The following is an 18,798-nucleotide window of genomic DNA, read 5'->3' on the forward strand; positions in this document are numbered from 1 at the left end:
GCGGACCAGCAGAGCAGCTCTGGGAAGCCACAGCGCCGGGCAGGGCTCTGCCCTCCTCCCGCAGGGCCACCCCGGCCTTGGCTTGGTGACGCCGGCACCGCTGGGGCCGCGGGGCCGCCAGGCCCCTGCCCTGCTCCCCTCACGGGGGCTGCTGCTGGCCGTGAGCCACCCTCGGCACCCAAGAGCCGCCCGCTGCCTCCCGGCTGTCCCGGAAAGCCTCACGGGAAGGATTCCCCGTCCTCCTCCTGCTTAGCTCAGGCCCTGCCGGTGCCGCGGGGCTCCGTTATGAGGGTTGTGGCGCGCAGAGGCTGCCCTTGCGGCGCTCCAGGCACAGCACAGGCGCCAACGAGCAACACCCCTGCGTGAGCCCAGGGAATCCTCCTGGCTTCCCGCAGGCTGCTCCAGCCTGCCCGGCACCGGCACCCGCAGGTTAAGGGAACTCCTCGGCCTTTCCCAAAGGGGCCAAACCCGCCCAAGCCTACGTGACCCATGGGCTCAGTGACTCCTTCTCCGCAACCTCCACGGGAAGCCCTTGTAAAATGAGGATCAGAAATTCCCCTGGAGCCATCTTGGGGCTTGGAGCAGCGACGTGCCCATGATGCTGAGGGTGTTTTGGAGCCAAACCCACGCATGAAAAACGCTCAGCCGCTCGTCCTGGTGTCTTCCAGTAGCAGATGGAGCCGCCGCTGGATTAACCGCGTGATGCCGCCACGGAGGCTGTTGCTAGGCTACAGCCACCCGTCCGCAGGCCCATCCTGCCGCGGGATTTCCCCAGGATCCCTCATTCCCGAGCTCAGGAGCAGCCTGGAGGGACAGCCAAGCACTGCGGTCCCTGTGAGACGGGGACAGCTCAGCTCTCTGGGGCAGCGGGTTCTTTAGCTGTTCTTTAGCTGTCCTTCTGCCCAGGCTGTCGCTGCCTGTCCCAGCCCGTGTGGCATCGCCTCGAAAAGCACCAGGCACCTCCTGCTCATTTGTGCCCTGATGCAGCCCCAGCCTCAGGACTTTTTACATGTCCACTGACAGGGGAACAAGGAGCAAGTTCCCATCCCTGGACCTCAGCAAGCCAAGGAAAAACCTCTTCCCACCCCAAGGAAGCAACAGAAACAAGGAGAAGCTGCATCCCTCCAAGCGTAGAGCACTGTGTTCCTTGCGGCTACCTTCAAGGCACCAGCAAGACAGAGCTGGCAAAAAGGCCACCACCGTCACAGGACACATCAGGAGACGTATTATGTGGGAAGCATTAACAGGAGCCCTGGCACGACCTCGTCTGCCCTGGCACAGCTATAAGAAGCGAGGAACTCGCAGCAGCAGCGGTGCCAGGGAGGGCTGCTCGCGCGAGCAGGGCACAGCCTGTCCTGCAGAGCGGGCAGAGGGGCCGCGAGCCCCGGCCACGCAGAGCTGAGGCGAGCGGGGCAGCATTGAAACAGCAGAGGATCAAGGAAGCATAAACTGGCGGGGAATGAATCTGGGTGGCAGTTAGGAGACAGCTCCCAAGGCGCAGGGTGGAACACGGACGGATGCCTTCCCACAGGGACGCTGGAAGCTGAGGGGGTTTGGGGACGCGGTGGCTTTGGAGAGAGGAGCTGCGAGGAGCAGCCAGTCTGTTCCTGTGCTGTGGAAGAAGCCATGAGCACGGGGGACCTGCTCCTCTTGGCACAGGCCTGTTGGGGCAGGGCCGAGAGCCTCCTGTGGGGCGAGTTTGCCACAGCCGTGGAAACACGAGGACCAACGGGAGCTCCAGCGAGCAGGGAGGGCCCCGCGCCTGGGGAGCCAGCCCGGGCCGGCGGGAGGCGGGTGCTGTGTGCAGGGGACTCTGCGCAGCGCGGACCCGCGGGCAGGGGCAGCTCGGAGGCAGCAGGCTGGAAGGTGTCACCAAAACCAGCTCCGGGTGGGAGGCCACAGGGGTGTTTGTGGGCACAGGGCGCACTGCAAAGCCTGCACAGATCAGGGCGCCAGGCTCTCCTCAGAGCGCAAGGTCACCCACGTCTTGTCACAGCAGCTGCACCACGCCACAAAGCAGGAGCTGCCAGCAGTGACGGGTTGCTGTCAACCGTCACGCTGGATCTTGGCTATTCCAGAGACGGGCAGAGCAGGAGGCGCTTCCCAAAGGCAGCGCTGGGCACAGCACTCCTGTTGCACGTGGGCTCCTGCTTATCCCAGCGCGCTGCAAGTGCCGCCGCAGAGCAGCCCGCGGCCTCCCCGGCGCTGCTACCCCTGGGCCCCTAGCTGCCAACGCGCCGCAGGTGGGAGGAGAGACACAGGGCCCCGAGGACACCCCTCAGGAGCCACCCCGAGCCGCCTGGCTTCCAGCTGGCCCAGGGCATGCCGAGATCCGCCTGTTCTGCGCCAGGGAGCCCGAGGGACCCGCACCCAAGAGCGGGTGCTTGCAGGGGACCTGTTCTTCCACCTCCTGCTCCACTCGGCCAGCAGAGACCTCGTCCAACACGCGGCTCTGGCTGGCTTTGACTCCAGGAAACTGCAGTTCCTCATCCGTAAGCTCCTGATTCTCTTTTTGGATGACTGATACACCCAAAAGCAAATACACTGGTACCTCTAGAGATGCGCACAGGAATTATTTATACCAGTGTGATCCTGCAGAAGCTTCCCCACGACGACAGGCACGTACACATCCTTTTTATATCTGCCTTATTCCAAACGCCGGGCATTGGAAAGACCAACTCAAGCAAGATCTATTTCTTACTCCACTTACTCACGCTTGCCAGCACGGGGTGACATCTCATTCTGCAGCCCTGACCTGCTCAGCATTTCCTGAGAACGGGAGGAGAGGTTTAAGGTTACCTGGTGCCTTTTCTCGGCCGTCTCCTGCCACGCTCCTGCTTCACCCACTACGCAGGATTTTGTGGCTAGGCTGCCAAAAACCTCCAACCCCACACGCCCTCTCAAGGCTCTAGAATAAGGGAAGGGACCCCCCACATCTTTTTGTCTTTTAAAGGAACATTTTGGAACAGAATGACTCATCTTTACTTGTTTTTGTCTCAGCCCCTTGTGCTGACAATGAACTGAGCTGCAGGGAGTGTAAAGGCTCCTACTGGTGGTCAAATCTGGCCCGAGTAAAATATAAACCGATGCCAACATCAATTCGCTTGGGTGCCTGTGCAGCCTTCTGCTAGCCCGGGAGCTGCCTTCCAAAGCAAGCAGAGCTGAACACAAACGCAGACTCCAGCCCTGACGCCACGTGGAACAACAGCTCTTCGGGGCAGACCTCGGTCTTTGTGAAAGAACTCAGGGGTTCCCAGTTTGACTTTTTTTGGAGCAATTTTTAATGTAGTGCCCTTTCCACAAAGCGTAAGAATGCAACGGCACGAGGCAGGGGCTGTCCTTTGTGCAGCAGTCCTGGAGGGCCATGCAGCTCCCAAGCCCAGGCAGACACACGCTTGCAATGGACATGTACAGAGGCAGTTGTGGAACAGAGCTTTATAGTCGGAATGGATCGTACCAGGTTTCCCAATGCAAAATGGAACATGGCCCCAAACCTTTGCAGAACACAAGAGCTTTCAGGAACGCAGCCAGCTGGTGCCTGGCTGTCTCCCTCCCGTTTGGAAAGCAGGGCTGCCGACCGGCTGCATCTCAGTCAGTGTTTTCCTCGCCAGGCGTGCGAAGTTGGAGCAGTCCCATGCAATTTACCTACGGTGCCACGAAATGAAGTAATGACCAGAGAGGAAGGCAAAAGATCATAAAGAAACAGACCTGAACAACATACTGCTCATGCAGCAAAAACCCAGTTCGTTGTATAAGGAAACAGCTACAAGTGCATTTCTTAGGGAGCAAAGTGGGAAGAAAGTAAAAAAAAATTAAAAAAAGAAGAAAGAAAAAGAAAACCGCAGTAGTTGTCTGCTGTTCAGACAATTTCAAGACAGTTTTGCAAAAGATGGATCCAAAGAATATTTTGCCTTATAGGGATGTCAAAGGAAGCTCCGGTTTGGATTTCATGGTTGACAACTTACATTGAAAGGAGGGGAGAGAGAGAACAAAATCAAACCCCAAACCAACCTGCAAGCAAGAGGTTAATGTAACACACTGCTTCAGGAGGGAGCGTTACTGTTTGGGCTGCAGAAGGGACACCGAAACAGAAGGGGGACGGAGAGTTAACAAGCTCCACAAAACACAGGGGCTGCTCGTGGAGGTCATCAGAGCCCATCCACCTGCAGCCACGCTGCCGAGCAGGCCCTGCTCCATGGGTCTAACTAGAGGGTGAAAATCCAAGGGCTTCCCAACCCGCCACGGCAGCAGGAGGCTCCCAGCCGGGGAAGGCAGGGGCGCCTGGTCCAGCAACCTCGGCCCGCAGCGTCGATGGTACCTGCACCAGGAGGGAGGCTGTCCTAGCCCCACAGTGGTTTGCCCACTCAGTGCAGAGAGGCAGCTGTTGTTTTTACAGCACGGCTGTGAAATGCCTGAGAAGCAACCGCCTTGCCATGCTGACACGTTTCTGTAGACAGTTCTGAAGTTCCGGATATCTCCATTTCCATGATAGTCATCTCCCTGAGAGGTACCGAAGGGATGGGATTCTAGTGTATGCAAATTCAAGGGTGGGAAATGCAGAAAAGCACTGATTTTTTCTCTCTTTTTCAAGTTAGCTTTGCACTTTGCATTGTTTTCCCAAACTGCATAGCAGCTTACGTGTAGTGTCCGAGACACCAGGGCCACGGAAATCAATGGGGCATCATGAATTCCAACAGCAGCACCAGTGAGTGCTATTTAAATTGCTGTGAAGAAAGGTCCCTTTCAGAAGGACTCCAAAATCACACACACTCTCTCTCATTCTGGCCCTTGCTCGCTGTCTTAAAGAGCTGTACGTAGCATTATTTGCTTGATTTAAAGCTCATCAGTCGCCAGGTGGAGCAATGGCCAATACCACCTTTCTCATTAAAAAAATAGGAAGGATAAAAAGTTAAAGACTTGAGACGAGTGAGCATGAGGCGTTCATGCAGCATGTTTTGTTGCACTCCTCTAACAAGACAGGAATTTTGGGTGTGCGGCAGAGGAACAGGAGGGCTGGAGCAGGAAGCCGGTCCCCTTCACCTCCCACACTCTGCCAGCTACCCAGCTGGGCATCTCTGGAAGGAGACGGAATGACAGCCTGGGAGCAGGCCCAGGAGTCATACCCTGACCCTTCCCTTTACTCAAGTCCATCACGGCTGCATTTTGTGTAACAGATGCACCAGAACAGCAACGCAGATGTAAAGCTTTTGTTCTGCCAGCTCTGCTCTGAGGGGCTATAGGGCAAACGGCCAAAGCTTTACACATCTGCACCTGTCCTGGTGTGACTCACAGGAAGAGATGGAGACAGCCACCAAGAAGAGTCCGCTGCGCTGACACACGGCTGCTCTACAGCTCCTCATAGTCCCCACCTCCTCGTGGTTTACTCATGCTGGCCCCTCCTCCTCCAAGAAAAGCCTCCAGTTCATCTATCTCATTTTTCTCCTTGCTCTTCTTCTTCTTTTTCTTTTTCTCATCTTTGCCCTCTTCCTTCTCTTTACTCTTTTTGTGTTTGCTCTTCTTTTTTATAGACTTCTCCTCTTCCTGCAAAATGAGAAAACACTTTATTGATAAACGTTCTGAGCATGCCAGTAACCCAGCACTTATCACCCTGAAACTTGGCTCTGACAGGAACCTGACTCAGGGAGCAGAGTCCACTGTGGAGTGGCTGGGAGTTAGTTCCAGAAGACCCTTCTGCTCGTTTGGACAGAAGAGAGGAAACGCCATCTGCTTCATAGCTAGCGTGGTCTGTCAGGTAGTGCTGGCTGTGACTGCACTGGATAAGAAATGTCAACGAAAAAGCCTCCTGCAGACTCCCCTGCCACCTCTGCGCCTAGCGCTGCCTGGGACACCCTCTGCTTAGAGAAAGCCACGGTGCTCATCAACACGCTCAACCCAAGGGAGAGGCATTGCTCTGTTTGATAACGTGTTTTACACACTCACACGCTGCCTTTTCAAAATGTGACTGCTCTCAGAATCTGCTCTTAAGCCCTGACGTGGCCAGCAGGGCTGTAGGGCTGTGGAGCGCAGGCACTCAGCGCATGCTGCGGGAGGCCGCCCCTAGCTCCGGCTCAGGAATGGAACAGTACCTCTTTGCTTTTCTTTTTCTTCTTCTTTTTCTCCTTAGAGGGTTGTTTATCTGTTCAAACAAGAAAACAATGTTCTCTTTAATGAAATTAAACCATGAGAGATGAATTTCTACCTCAGTAATCCCACTTCCGAGAAAATGCCCTGTCCTGGAGCCATGTCTAAAGGCAGGTCTGACTCCTCAGGCCCCGTTATGCTCCTTGGAAACCAACACAGGCCTCAGCAGGCAGATCCTGATTACACCAGGCACATGTCTATCCTGTGGTCATACGTGCCGCTTGCATGGACACGGGTACTGAGCTGGCCTCAATGCATCACTAAAAACAAACAGAGACCCTGCCCTAGGACCTGGCCCAAAGGCCAGGCTGGGGACCAGGCTCATCTCCAGAACTGAAGATTGTTCCTGGGAATAACTTGCTTCTGACCACTCAGTATTCAAAGACACATGGAAGTACTGCTTAGGCCATAGGCAAGAACAGGCCTGTTCTGCGCTACGGCTGGTCTGGCCAGTGCTGGAAAGGACCACCAAGGACCTGCTGTCCCCGACGGGGACATCCCAGCAGCGCAGCCCTCGCTGCTGCTCCGAGTGGCCGTGACACCTGCATCGTCCCAAGGCCAAAGCCCGGTGTTGCAGCCCTGTTTAGCAAGGGCCAGTTCCACTGTGCTGGAAGAGCCTCAGTCAGTCACTGCCACTTGTCCCGTTACTGTGGCTGCTGGTTCTGCAGCTGATCTGCCTGCTGAGCTTCTGTGCCTCTGCACAGAAAATGTTTGCATAGTATTTGCCTGTTACAAGGGAGGTTTTATAATGACACTGCATGCGGTACCTGATTGCCAGTATCTTATTTATATATTCTTTTCCTCAGCTGATCAGTAAATAGAAGTCACCATGGACAAATCTAACTGCTGGTCAAGCCCCAACTGACTGACTAGCAGAGTATATTTCAATATTCACCCCAGAAAGAGGAGACAGGAGGAACCCACACTATATTATTAGAGATGCTATACTGAAGTTTAATTATTTATTGGCATTTCTGCAGAGTCATGTCTAGCCAGCTGCTCCAAGCTGTGCTGCTCAGCACCTCAAAGCCACAAGCTGATGAAGCCATCGCAGTCCCTGACACCCAACATAGAGCCGTGGAACAGGGATTCAAAGAGAAATCCTTCCTGTGCTGCTTACAGCTCTTCCTCCCCTCAAGTCTTTTATTTCCCACCTTTCTGGGTGACATCAAGGGCAGATCTATAGGAAGGAGCTTTGTAGAGATGTCAAAACAGCAGAAGTTATTTGCAGAAGGAAGATCTGTTCCCTCAGGGGATGCAAGGAAAAAAAGAAAAAAAAAAAAAACCCTGAGGAACACTTAGGTTATGATCAGATCTCCCTCCATCTTTGCTCAAAATAGAAGGGTAAACTGGCAGGGAATGTCAGAGCATCTTGCTTAAATTGATCCAAGTTCTTGAGGGGGTGGATACTGCAGCGCTGAACACCAACTCCAGGCATGCAGAGCTATAAGCAGGAAGTCTGCCAGAAAGATGTGCGCCTGCTTCCAGCTGGGACAGAAATGATATATAGCTGATGCCATGGATGAGCCAAACTCTGTTCTCCCATGAAAAGCTAAAAGAAAGTTACTTAGGTTGTGTTAAACCAATTAACAGTCACATAAGTCTATGCATACGTCACAGGGTATTTTATTTGGTGCGAATTGATTTGCTTACATCGTGAAACTATCTCAAAAATGAGAAATGAGAGCCCTGACAAACAAGATGAGCGAGAAGAGAAACAAGGTGTGATCCTTACCTTCCTCACTGCTTTCCTTGGGACCAGTTTCTTCCAAGCCCAAGCCGAACAGATCTGAGTCATTTTTCAGTTTGAAGGAGGGGACTGTTGATTTCACGGGCTGGGGCGGCTTTGCCAATGAGGTATCATCATCAGATATTTCGGAGAGATCCTCCCGGATGGGGAATTCATCCTAGAGGCAGCAGAAGGCAGGCATTACAGACAAATCCTGCAACCAAAATCTCTAAGTGTTTTTTATACAAAGATTCCAGACGTGAGAGAGTGGGAAGGAAGGAAGGAAACGGTAGCTGCTGATCTCAGCTGCTGGTCCCTGGATATCAATGTACTTGATCCTGTAAGCTCTATTTTCTGCTACAGTAAAATGCCTGGGTAGCACCAGTACCGGGAAGCGCGCTCCGGTACCTCACACGTGTGCTAGCAAAATCGAAACCCCATGCAAGGGGTTTAAACAAGACTTTCAAATGCATTAGCTCAACAGCACTGGCCTTTAACGGCCCTGAAGACACCTCTGTTGTGGGGAAAATCAGATCAGCTGGGCTGAAATCTCCAGGCCTGCTTCACCAAGCCCTGGGCTGGGCAGCTCTGAGGGGCCCAGCGTGCCAGGGGGAGCACGAGCAGGGCCAAGTAAGCAGCCTGGGTTTGCAGAATAAATCCCTCTGGCAGCTCAAAAGGGAGCTCCCTTTGGATGATTTTTTTCCCCTTTACACGCAAGCTAAAAACAGGATGCTGCAGAGGCTGGATGTCACCTAAAAATCCTCTCTCTCACTGCACAACGGGAATGGCAAGGAAGGTTAATGATCTCTGATGCATGTCAAGTGATCCTCTTCAAGATTTGTCACGCTCTCCTTTTTATCATGTTCTCTGCAATGACAAAACAGGGCCTCGCTCTGCTGCAGACCTGCCTGTCATGACTGGCGAATGCTGCTTAGCCTGACCAGTAATCTCTGTACCATTTACAAGCTGAGGAGCATCTCCATGGCACCATTGCAAGGGTGAGCTCCATAACAAATCCTATTTCTCATAATTCACATTCTAGGAGAAGTAAGCTTGCTCAAAACATTTTTGCTTTTATATCAAGGTACTAGGAAAAGTGAGTACTGAAAAGGAACAAATGGAAAATTACTTAATAAACAACACGATGACACATAGCCAAGGTCAGGGAAACTGGGACAAGTGTCCTTTCTGGAAGATGCTATAATGATGCAAACACATAAAACACTCCCAAACGACAGCTAATTTGGACACCGGGAGCAGCTTTGCGCGGCAAGGGCCAGACTCAAATCAGTGTTAGCTGTTTTTACAGACTGCTCCACTGTCTGTGAGCGCAGATTCCTGAAATCAGGAATCACTAGAGCCTCAGCAGCAAGTTCTTCTGAGCCCGAAGAAGACCCCTACACTTCCTCCATCGTTAACCCGTGACAGGTCCAGGGGAAACTCCAGCTGCTCCTTGTGTTTGCGCAGACGCCTGCGGCTGCACTGAGCAGCTCCCATGTGCGGGACATCACGGAGACGTCACAGCCAGCCTGACTGCTGGAAAGCTCTTCTCCAGCAGGTTCTGCTAACTCAGTAATGAGCTTTGCCAAGTAAATTCAGTTATGGCCTTTAATTGCTGACTGTTGGGAGCCCATGTGTCTCTCTCTGGCGTGCATGCATTTCCACATATTAAACTTGGAATGAAAACTGCTCAGTTTTGAATTTCATACTTTCCACACTGCTGGACTGACCAATTTCTGGAGTTACTGAGGATAACAGCACACAAAACCCATCACCACCACCCTCATTGCTGTGGGACTTCAACAAGCACAGCATTAGCAAGCTTGTGCTCAACCCCAGCCCTGCAGGTTGCTTAGCACCAGACTTGCTGCCACTGCTGCGGGGAGACCCAGCGAGCAGATGAAAGCCCTGCTCAGAGAGATGCCTCCACACTCCAGCTCAGCTTTGCAGGGGCACACAGTGATTCATGCACGTTATTTACCATTTTCTTTCTCTGGCTGTCAGACTCCTCACTTTCGAAGTCTGGGTCATCCATAACAAATGAGAGCATCTGAGTGGCTATTGGTCCCTCCTGGTCGCTGTCAGACTCTTCAGGCTTCTCCTCTTTGACCACTTTCTGCTTGGGAGCATGTCCTTTGCTCTGGGCAGTGGTCTTGGAGGCCTGGGCTGCTGCTGGGGTGGCGGCAGCAGCCGGTGGTGGCCTGGAGCTCAACTTGCTGTTTCTTTCAGACCCAGAACGCGGAGGTAAATTATCCGGAGGCTTCGGGTCAGTTGCTTTGGTGGAAATCGCTTCGCTCTGTGGTTTCAAAGAATTTCTGGAAGACCTTAAAAGAGAGAAACAAGTTATCAGAGCCAGTCCACAGCAGCAGTCTCCAAGCCCCAAACGTGCTCCCGGCCTCTTGCTCTCAGGCAAGCTCTAAGGACAGGGTGGGATAAGAAGCCTTGAACTCAGTGCCACTACAGAGGCCATGAGAGTAAACTCCAGCTGCATAACTGAGAGACTGCATAACTGGAGACAAGACACGAGAGCTTAAGTGAGGAGCCCTTCCCAGCTCCTGCAGGGCTACTACAACCATATTTGATAAGCTAATCCTTTCCTAATGTCCGTCCCTGTCTCTGCATCAGGCAGGCCCTCTTATCACAACAGTCTAGCATGTCTAGCCAGCATTAGAAGGATGTTTAAAGGAGGAACAAGCACTTTTTTTGGTAATCCACATTTAACTCCCATTTCTCTCCCGTGCTGCACGAGCAAAGCAAAACCACGGGCTTTCTCAAAAGGAGAAGCAGCACATGCAGGAAGCAGGGAGGCTGGCCAAAACAACCCTGTTCAGAGGATCAAAGTGCGTCTCGCAATAAATCAAATGCTGACAGACAGCTCTCCTGTCCCCGAGGATGCTGGTGCAGAGGTGCCTGCATCAGCTGGCCAAGTCCACCCCACAGGACCACAGGGTACATGAAAAACGTGATTCAGTTCATCGTTCTCTAGCACAGGATGTGGTGAATGACCTCCATTCCCCTCACCACCAGACCCAACTCCTCTGTGTTCCCCACACTGCTAGGAACAGACGTGCAGGAGCTTGGTTACAGCCTCTTGTTCCAACTCGAGAAAAAGGTCAGGACATTCCATCAGGAATGCGCCCGGGACCGCCGAAGGACTTTACTCTGCTCATAACCACTGACATGGCCTTTAGAGAGGGTGCAGCTGTACCAAGAACCCCTAGTACCACCAACCGCCTCCTGAAAGCACTACGGAAACCCGTCACCCCCAAGGGAAACAGGTCCCCAGCTCTCAGCTGAAGGAAGAGGCTCAGAGAGACCCTAGCATCTCCTAGAGGCCACACAAGAAGCCATCGGCAGGGCTGAAAAGAGGCCCTAGGCTGCTAACACAATTGCATCCTTCAAGCTGTGCTTTGTACCTTTTTTTTTCATGTTGAGCATCAATGTCCTCCTCAGGCAGGAGGCCGACCTTGGAGTCCTTCACGGCTTCCTCCTCCTCTTCCTCCTCACTGGACAGGGTGATGTTCTTGCTGGGCACGCGCTCTGCTGTCGGCATGGGCCTGCTGGGCATTTTGTCATCCAGATCCAGGTCGTCCTGGAAACCCGCCACCATGGGGTTCCCTCCCGGTGCCTCTCCATCACTGCCAAGGGAGAACACATGAGCCACCGTGGGACGCGCCGGGACAAACTCCTCTTCCCCCGCAAGCAGAGTGGCCCTGGCCAAGCTTTTAGGGGTAATTGAGGGGTGACTTCCCTGACCCAGGGGTGACTCCACCACCAGCCTCCCCTCTGCACTGCCCAGCCCAGCGCCAGGACCTGCTCCCGCAGAGGATGGGGCTGCCACAAGCCCAGCACCAAGACGGGGACCAGAAGGACGTCCCGCAGTGGCTGCCACCACTCAAGACCAGGATAAGCGGCTGGAAAAGGCAGGTCTTGGTGCTGAAGAGCAGCCTGTTGCTTTGGCAAGGGCTTCTCTGCTCCGACGTGCAAGATGAGTCAATTAAACATTAGGAACTGCCTGACTTGCTCCCTGCAACCTATAATTAAACCCGATCACCTACTGTTACTGCTACACGAATTCTACTTCTTAGAATTATTTCTATTTCGGGGGCACTCTCTGAAGATGGCAGCTATTCAGACAACACAACCATGCTTTTCCAGTCCCCAAATTCAATTAACTTAAGGTCACACTTTCAGAGTTAGAGCCTTTCAGCCTCCCTGGATATCACAGTTAGGCTTCCGGAGGTGCCTGACAGGGAGCTTCCCAGCTGAGGGTTCCCGCCTGCTCTTCCCCAGGACAGGCAGGTTTAATACTTCCCCAAGGACTTGTTCACTTGAGGAACGGGGATATTTTCGTGCTCTCAGAGCCTCTGCATTACCTCTCCTCATTTCTGCTCGCTTTATCTGCTGCTGGGCTCTTTCTTACAGATGCTCAGTTGCTTCCTGAGAAGCTACCATGAAAAATATTTACTGTCCTTTGAATGACTCGACACTGTGCCCATGACACAGGAAAAGCTTTAACACAGTCCAGCAAAATTCTCCTACTCACTCTGGCTTTTCCTGTGTCTGGTCACTGTTTACCAGTTAGTTTTAAAGAACTTACACATCTGTGCCATGTGCGGGGCGCTGTGCTCATCCCCAAAGGGACAGCACATTTAGCAGGATTACAGTCAATGCCTGCTCAGGTCTAACACCTGCTCCTTCCTCCTCTTTCCATGCAGCGTCCTGAAATTTCCCTGTGCTTGGAGAGGGACAGAGCCCCCAGCTCGGCAGGGGCTGCCGGGGTCCCTTCCTCAGCATCGCCACTGTCCTGCTCAGAGCCACAACGGGGGCTCCCAGCTTCTCCCACACGAAGAAGAAGATGGGGGCCCCAAACGGCCTCCAAGGGCCACGCTGGCTGCAGGAATCCCCAGCGGGAATTACCAAGGTGTGGGAGGAACTGATGGGGATTCCTCTGCAAACGCACTGGGAAGAAAATGGAGGCACATCCTAAAAACAGCAGTGCACCGTTCCGAACTAGTAACGCTGCATTTCTTTACACCTGCCATCGCTCTGCTCAGCACGCAGGGGCTCCTCAGAGACTCCTGCTTTTGCTGCTGCCCTTCTACCACACACAGACTGGACTTGCAGTCGTTAAAACACTGCGGGTCTGAGCAGAAAGCACACCCATGTGCACATGCACACACACAAAGTGGGTCACCTCCCTTCGCTGCGACCCGCTACCTCCTTCTACAGCTTCCACACAAATCACTGAGCAACAGCTTAAGAGCAAGGCAACGAAGTGAATGTACGTCAGGAAAATCACTGCTGCAGTATAAACGAGGTCTGACAATGCAAAATTAGTATCAGCTTGTGGTCCGGAGACTCCAGCTGGAAGGAATTCAGAGTAGGCACAACCAAGCACATTGCAGCACGCTCTCCAGCCCCTGCCACGCTGCCAAGCCTGCGCTAGCGTTGAGCCAACAACGGGTTTTCGGGCGCAGGTACCCACCGAAAGGCCTGGGCTCGCTGGGGTCTGTGTGTGGGCTGCTGGCCAAAGAGCAGCTTGGGCTTCCTCAGAGCGAGCCCTGCGTGGCACACACCAAGCTGCTGCTGCTGCTGCAACGGGAGCAGCAGGATCCCGCAGCATCCTCCTGCCACAGCAAACGGGGGGCTGGAGAAAGGAGAACCCCTAAATGCAATAGAGCAGATAGCTGAGGGAGCCTGTTTGAGCCCACAGGACTGTATGCTGGGAGCTGGGGGTCTCGCCATGCCCACAGCTTCCCGCGCTCCAGCACGGCCGCGTAGCGCCGGGTAAATAAAAGATGCCATAACAGCAAAGAAGCAGTTCAAAGCCCTTCAGACTCAGGGACATTGGAATCTGATCCAGGCACACTGATGTGCAGAAACTAAGAGGTTTTGCATAAACTCACTTCCAAACAGAGACCTACAACCTCTCCATGAGCCAGCTGGAGTCAGCAGGAGAGAACAGGGGAGCCGACCAGCCCCGGTGCTGCAGCCCCACACGCACTGCTCAGTGACAGCAGCAAGGTAAGCTCTGTGACAACTAATTAGGAAACGGAGCTGACTTCCTAACGAGCTGGCGAGGAGGCTGATTTGGGGAGTGCTCCTCATTGCGAGCTGGGAGCCGCAGCGCGGCGTTAAACAAAACCCAGGACTGCATCCATCTCCACAGCCCCATGCCGGGGGCTGGCGAGTGCGTCGGGAGGAGCTCAGAGCCTCGGCAGCTGCCTGATCCTCGGGAAGCAGGGCCCTGTTCCGCAGGGACACACTCCTCTCCGCTCGTCCCTGCTACCACACTTCAGTTTTTTTTTTCTAATATTGTTACTCCAAGTCATCTCTCTGCTCTCCGACATCTTTCAGAGCAGAGAATGGGGAGAGAGAAGCTCACAAGGCACCGCTGAAAACAAAATAAAATCAAGGAATTCCCCAGGCAGTTAAAACACACAAGAAACATCAGATATATTGGCAGCCTCCTCCTGAAGCTTGAAAAAGGAAAGCAAACAAGTCCTTACAAAATGGACTCAAGCACGCTGTAAAGCCCAGGACAGAAGCATAACCAGCCCTGTCCCAAATGAGAAGTGCACAGTGCACTAACGCACTCCCGTACGGGCTCATTCCAGGGCTCTTGCTTACAGACCTTTCCTTTCACCTGGGCAAGAGAAGGGACTTCTCTACATTTTCAACACAGAGCCCGCTTCCCTGTTACACCTTGTTACTCACTCAACAGCTTTCAATATTTTTTTAAACCCAAACATTTCCAGGAGGTTTGAGTGATTTTACAGGAGAACTTTTGTTTTATTTAGGCCAAAGATAAACCCTTGCAGTAGATTTTGCTGCAACTGCAACAATCTACTTGCTGTAGTAGGGATTGATTATCAAGGATGATGCCTAGTGAACTCTTCAATTTCTTCTAATTGGAGTCCCAGAGGGAATCAGTTAGTCGAGGTGATGGGCAGAACCACACATCACATCTCTGAATTCCAGCAGTCTGGTGTACTGAGCTAGGCACTTTTTAAGCAAGAAGCAGAATGCAAAATTACTAGAAATTAGAAAATTCTATGAGCTGTGTAAGAAGCCAGAACACAATGTAGATGCAAAAATGTAGAGAAATAGCAAGTATCTGAATTTGTAGGAGTGTATTGCAAGGTCTTCTCCCAGGGAAACTGGTGTTCTAGCAGCCTTCAGAAAATGCAGCAGTGAATATGTTCTTTCTGAATCCAGTGAAAGCCCAAAGGTCTTTCTCTTTCCCCCCACTCACAGGCATTGGACGGCACCTGTCCAAGACTGGAGGCAGAGCAGAGAAGGGGCCACCTCAGCAGCCAAGAAAGCGACAGCTCTACAAGGAGCAGGGCTTTTGTGCCCCTGTTTGAGATGCTTAACACCTATTTGCTATTTGCTTCCAAGTACTGATGTTCTGGGGAGGAGAAGCTGGAAAGATCCAGCCTCCCACGCCCAGCAAGAATTCACAGAATCATGGGATGGTTAAGGTTGGAAGGGACCTCTGGAGATCATCTAGTCCAACCCCCCTGCACATGCAGGGTCACCTAGAGCACGTGGCACAGGACTGCGTCCAAGCGGGTTTGGAAGATCTCCAGAGAAGGAGACTCCACAACCTCTCTGGGCAGCCTGTTCCAGGGCTCTCTCACCCTCACTGTTAAGAAATTTTTCCTTAAGTTCCTGCGGAACTTCAGTTTCCGGCTGTTTCCTCTAGTTCTGTTGGTGGCCACCAGTGAAAAGAGGCCAGGCCCATCCTCCTCACTGCCTCCCTTGAGGTACCTATGGACACTGCTCAGATCCCCTTTCAGGCTTCTCTTCTCCAGGCTGAACAGACCCAGCTCCCTCAGCCTCTCCTCATAGGGCAGATGTTCCAGGCCCCTGATCATTCTTGTAGCCCTGCGCTGGACTCTCTCCAGCAGCTCCACATCCCTCTTGTACTGCGGGGCCCAGAACTGCACACAATATTCCAGATGTGGCCTCACCAGGGCTGAGTAGAGGGGTAGGATCACCCCTCTAGGCCCCTCGAGGGCCATTCCAGAATCCTGTCCTGTAGCAAACCCTAGCAAGGCCAGCCTTGGCTCTCCTGATGTTTCTCAGTTAAACACAAAAAGGGAGCACAACCTGGCCACAGCCAGGAGTAAGGCACTCTGTAGGTCAGCACCATTCTAGCAGATACTGCCTTAAAAAAAATAACATAAATAAATCCCTGTGTCCTACTGTCACGAGGAATGATGATTCACACTGACCTGCACCAGGCAGGCATGAAGCCACGCTCACAGCATTGACTTCAAACTGTTGAGGCTGAACTTGAGTATACCAAGTCATGACAAACTCATCCAACGATGCAGGAGTCACAGCACCCACAGACAGGCCACAGTGGTGTTTAATTACCCTCCTGGTTAATGTGGTGGGGAGGACAAGAGGCAGCAGGCAGGGACATCCTGCAGATGGATGCAGAGCCTGTGGAGGGCTCTTAGGTGACCTCTCGAATGACAGGCTGCTCTAGGGCAGTCGGCCTGCACAGCCTCTTGTCTGGGCAGCTCAGTGCTCCACACCCAGCCGTGCAACGTTTTTTGGGTAAAAGGGCCAGGAAAAACACCACCATGTCCATGCTTCTTTCCAGAATTCCACCGAGCCATGCATGACCCAAGGATCCCCATCAAACACCAACCCTTTCCAAATGCCTCAGAAATGGCTGTGCCAAGGAGAACCTAACCCTGCTTTGCGTCTCTGGAGCAGGAAGAAATGTTAGGTCAAACAGAGTAATCCTGCAAAGTGAACCACATTCCAGAAGAAAAATACCGAACTATTTCAGCATGTTTGGCCTGAGGGGAAATTCCTTAACCCAAAGTAACCCATTCAGTTCAAAGTGAGCAGGTAAGTAAATCCGGGAAGGCAATAAATGGCTTTTAGTGCTGTTTCTGACTCCTCAGGGGTGCTGTGCCTCTTCCCCAGGAAATGCAGAAGGCCCAAGACTGCTCATGGCTCAACGGTCGCTATAGGTTAGTTAGGCCCAAGCCCCCCCAGACTGCAGGCCCAGCAGCAGCCTCTCCCTCCTCCTGCCCTCACCTCTCGCTGTCTGCACGGCGTTTGCTCTGGGCTTTCCCTCTGTCCCTCTGCGGGGCTGAGTCTTCCAGGAAGCTGTGGTCCAGGCTGTCGTCGGGAACGAAGTCCTCCACGCTCTGCACTTTGGCAGGGGCTTCAGGCTGGGCGGGAGGAGCAGCAGCATCTGCACAGGGAACAGCAGTTGCACACCCAGAGCTCACCGCAAGCAAGATGCCAGCTGGCTTTTACAGGGGCATCGTGCCCAGGGCCTCTTCATCACTCACAGAACAGCCCCAACGCCACAAACACATCAGCTGCACAGCAAGGGCAGTGAGAGGGTTCCAACAGGACACTCAGATCATTCCAGGGACTTGGAAGAAGGTATTCAGATAACACGCACAGCCAATGTGGTTTACAACAGACCATGCTGAACTTAGCTCATACGCAGGTCTGAAAACTCTGCCAAGATGGTAGCATTGATCCTAGAGCGGATCCGCTAGCTCCACCACAAATAGCTTTTCCATGGAGACTGGCTGTGTGCAGCACTCCTGCACGCGGCCCCCACGGTATCTTCTTACCTTTTGCAGGCTCTCCATTCACCCACCCACGTCCTCTAGTCTTACAAAATGAATTGTCAAAGGCAGAACTGTTCATGCTTTGCTTTTAAATGTCCCGCATAACTACGAGCTCGAGAGCGACTGCAGATAAAGATCTGCTTCAATGCAGCTTACTTGCAGAGCAACCTTTACCTACCTTCAAGGTATCTGGATGAAAATTAATGAAATTGGCAAAATAAAGCTTAAGGAGATCATTCTTTTCAGAATTCGTAACATCCAACATTTTTTTTTTCTGCCTGGATTGCACTTCATGCTTAGGCTCTTTTCCTTTAGGAGGGACCAAGTTTTCTGTATGGATCTAGATCCTGTCCTACTAGCACAGCTTGCACTTAACTTCTGCCCATGAGTAACACTATCATCCATGTCAGGGTGTAGCTTTGGTGCAATGAACACACAGCCAGGAGAATCACTATTGCAAGACATCAAATACATGTTCTGTTCTCACAGAAAACACAGTTTTAGTTTGGAATAGCGACTTCCAACTATTTTCCAGTTAGCAGACACCTAGTCCAGTTCCAGCAGAGGTGCAGACCTTTTGCATGATGCATTTAAACCTAACAATGACAGATTGGGTTTTCCTAGCCACCTTTTGCCACCCTCCAAAAAAGAGCCCTCAAGATCCATGGTTGCAGGCCATAAATCTCAAACAAGCTAAGACAAATTAAAAAAAAACTGAAGGGTTGCAATGCTGGCGGCGGGCAATTTGTCTTTTCCAAAAGCAGCTGGAAAGCAGTTTTGTTGCACCCTGCACCCAACCTGCAGGTTTCTTGCTGCCTATGACCCATCTCGACTGCAGAAGACAAAGGCTTTTTGTTGACACAGGGTTTCCAACAGTTTCTCCTCTCTTATTTTTTGTTTGTCACTGGGTAAGAGGAGGTGCAAACAAACAGAAATTGGGGTATTGTGTTATACCTTGTAACAGACTCAGGAGGCAGAACATTGTGTACAAATCTAAAATTGAGAGATTTCAGCATCTGACACTGCAGAGTGTTTTCACAGCACCTCCTCCTTCCTTTCCGTGGGTGTCTGGAGAGTACTGCGAGCTCTAGGGATTGACAGCGTGAAGGAGAAGGTATTTCCAAAGGGTGATTCAAACCGTGTCATGCTAATGACTTCGAGGTAGTGCCAGTGCTGCAGCTCCAGTCAGCTTTGCAAGCAAAGTGAACGTGACAGGCAAATTAAGGTCCAGATGAGGAAAAATGAATGCAACAAAACTGCCTCCTCCCCGCAGCTCCCTCCAGCAGAGGTTTGGAGCAAACATTGCACTAC

At 52.4% G+C, this 18,798-nt stretch overlaps 1 protein-coding gene across 1 annotated transcript in view; it reads right to left on the reverse strand.

The window, feature by feature from the left end:
* Nucleotides 1-4,727: 4,727 nt before the first annotated feature.
* The window catches only part of RABL6 (RAB, member RAS oncogene family like 6), a 50,471-nt gene continuing 36,400 nt past the window's right edge, over nucleotides 4,728-18,798 (reverse strand). The window contains exons 10-15 of the mRNA XM_088527994.1: nucleotides 16,937-17,096; nucleotides 11,287-11,508; nucleotides 9,852-10,194; nucleotides 7,877-8,048; nucleotides 6,087-6,136; nucleotides 4,728-5,541 (exon numbers count right to left, since the gene is read on the reverse strand). Of these exons, the coding sequence (XP_088384120.1) occupies nucleotides 5,347-5,541; nucleotides 6,087-6,136; nucleotides 7,877-8,048; nucleotides 9,852-10,194; nucleotides 11,287-11,508; nucleotides 16,937-17,096 (1,142 nt within the window). The 3' untranslated portion in view covers nucleotides 4,728-5,346. The remainder of the gene's footprint in view (nucleotides 5,542-6,086; nucleotides 6,137-7,876; nucleotides 8,049-9,851; nucleotides 10,195-11,286; nucleotides 11,509-16,936; nucleotides 17,097-18,798) is intronic.

This window comes from Tinamus guttatus, unplaced genomic scaffold, assembly GCF_059628265.1.
Source record: "Tinamus guttatus ecotype Peru unplaced genomic scaffold, ASM5962826v1 Tinamus_guttatus_pri_ptg000297l, whole genome shotgun sequence".
Classification (NCBI taxonomy): Eukaryota; Metazoa; Chordata; class Aves; order Tinamiformes; family Tinamidae; genus Tinamus; species Tinamus guttatus.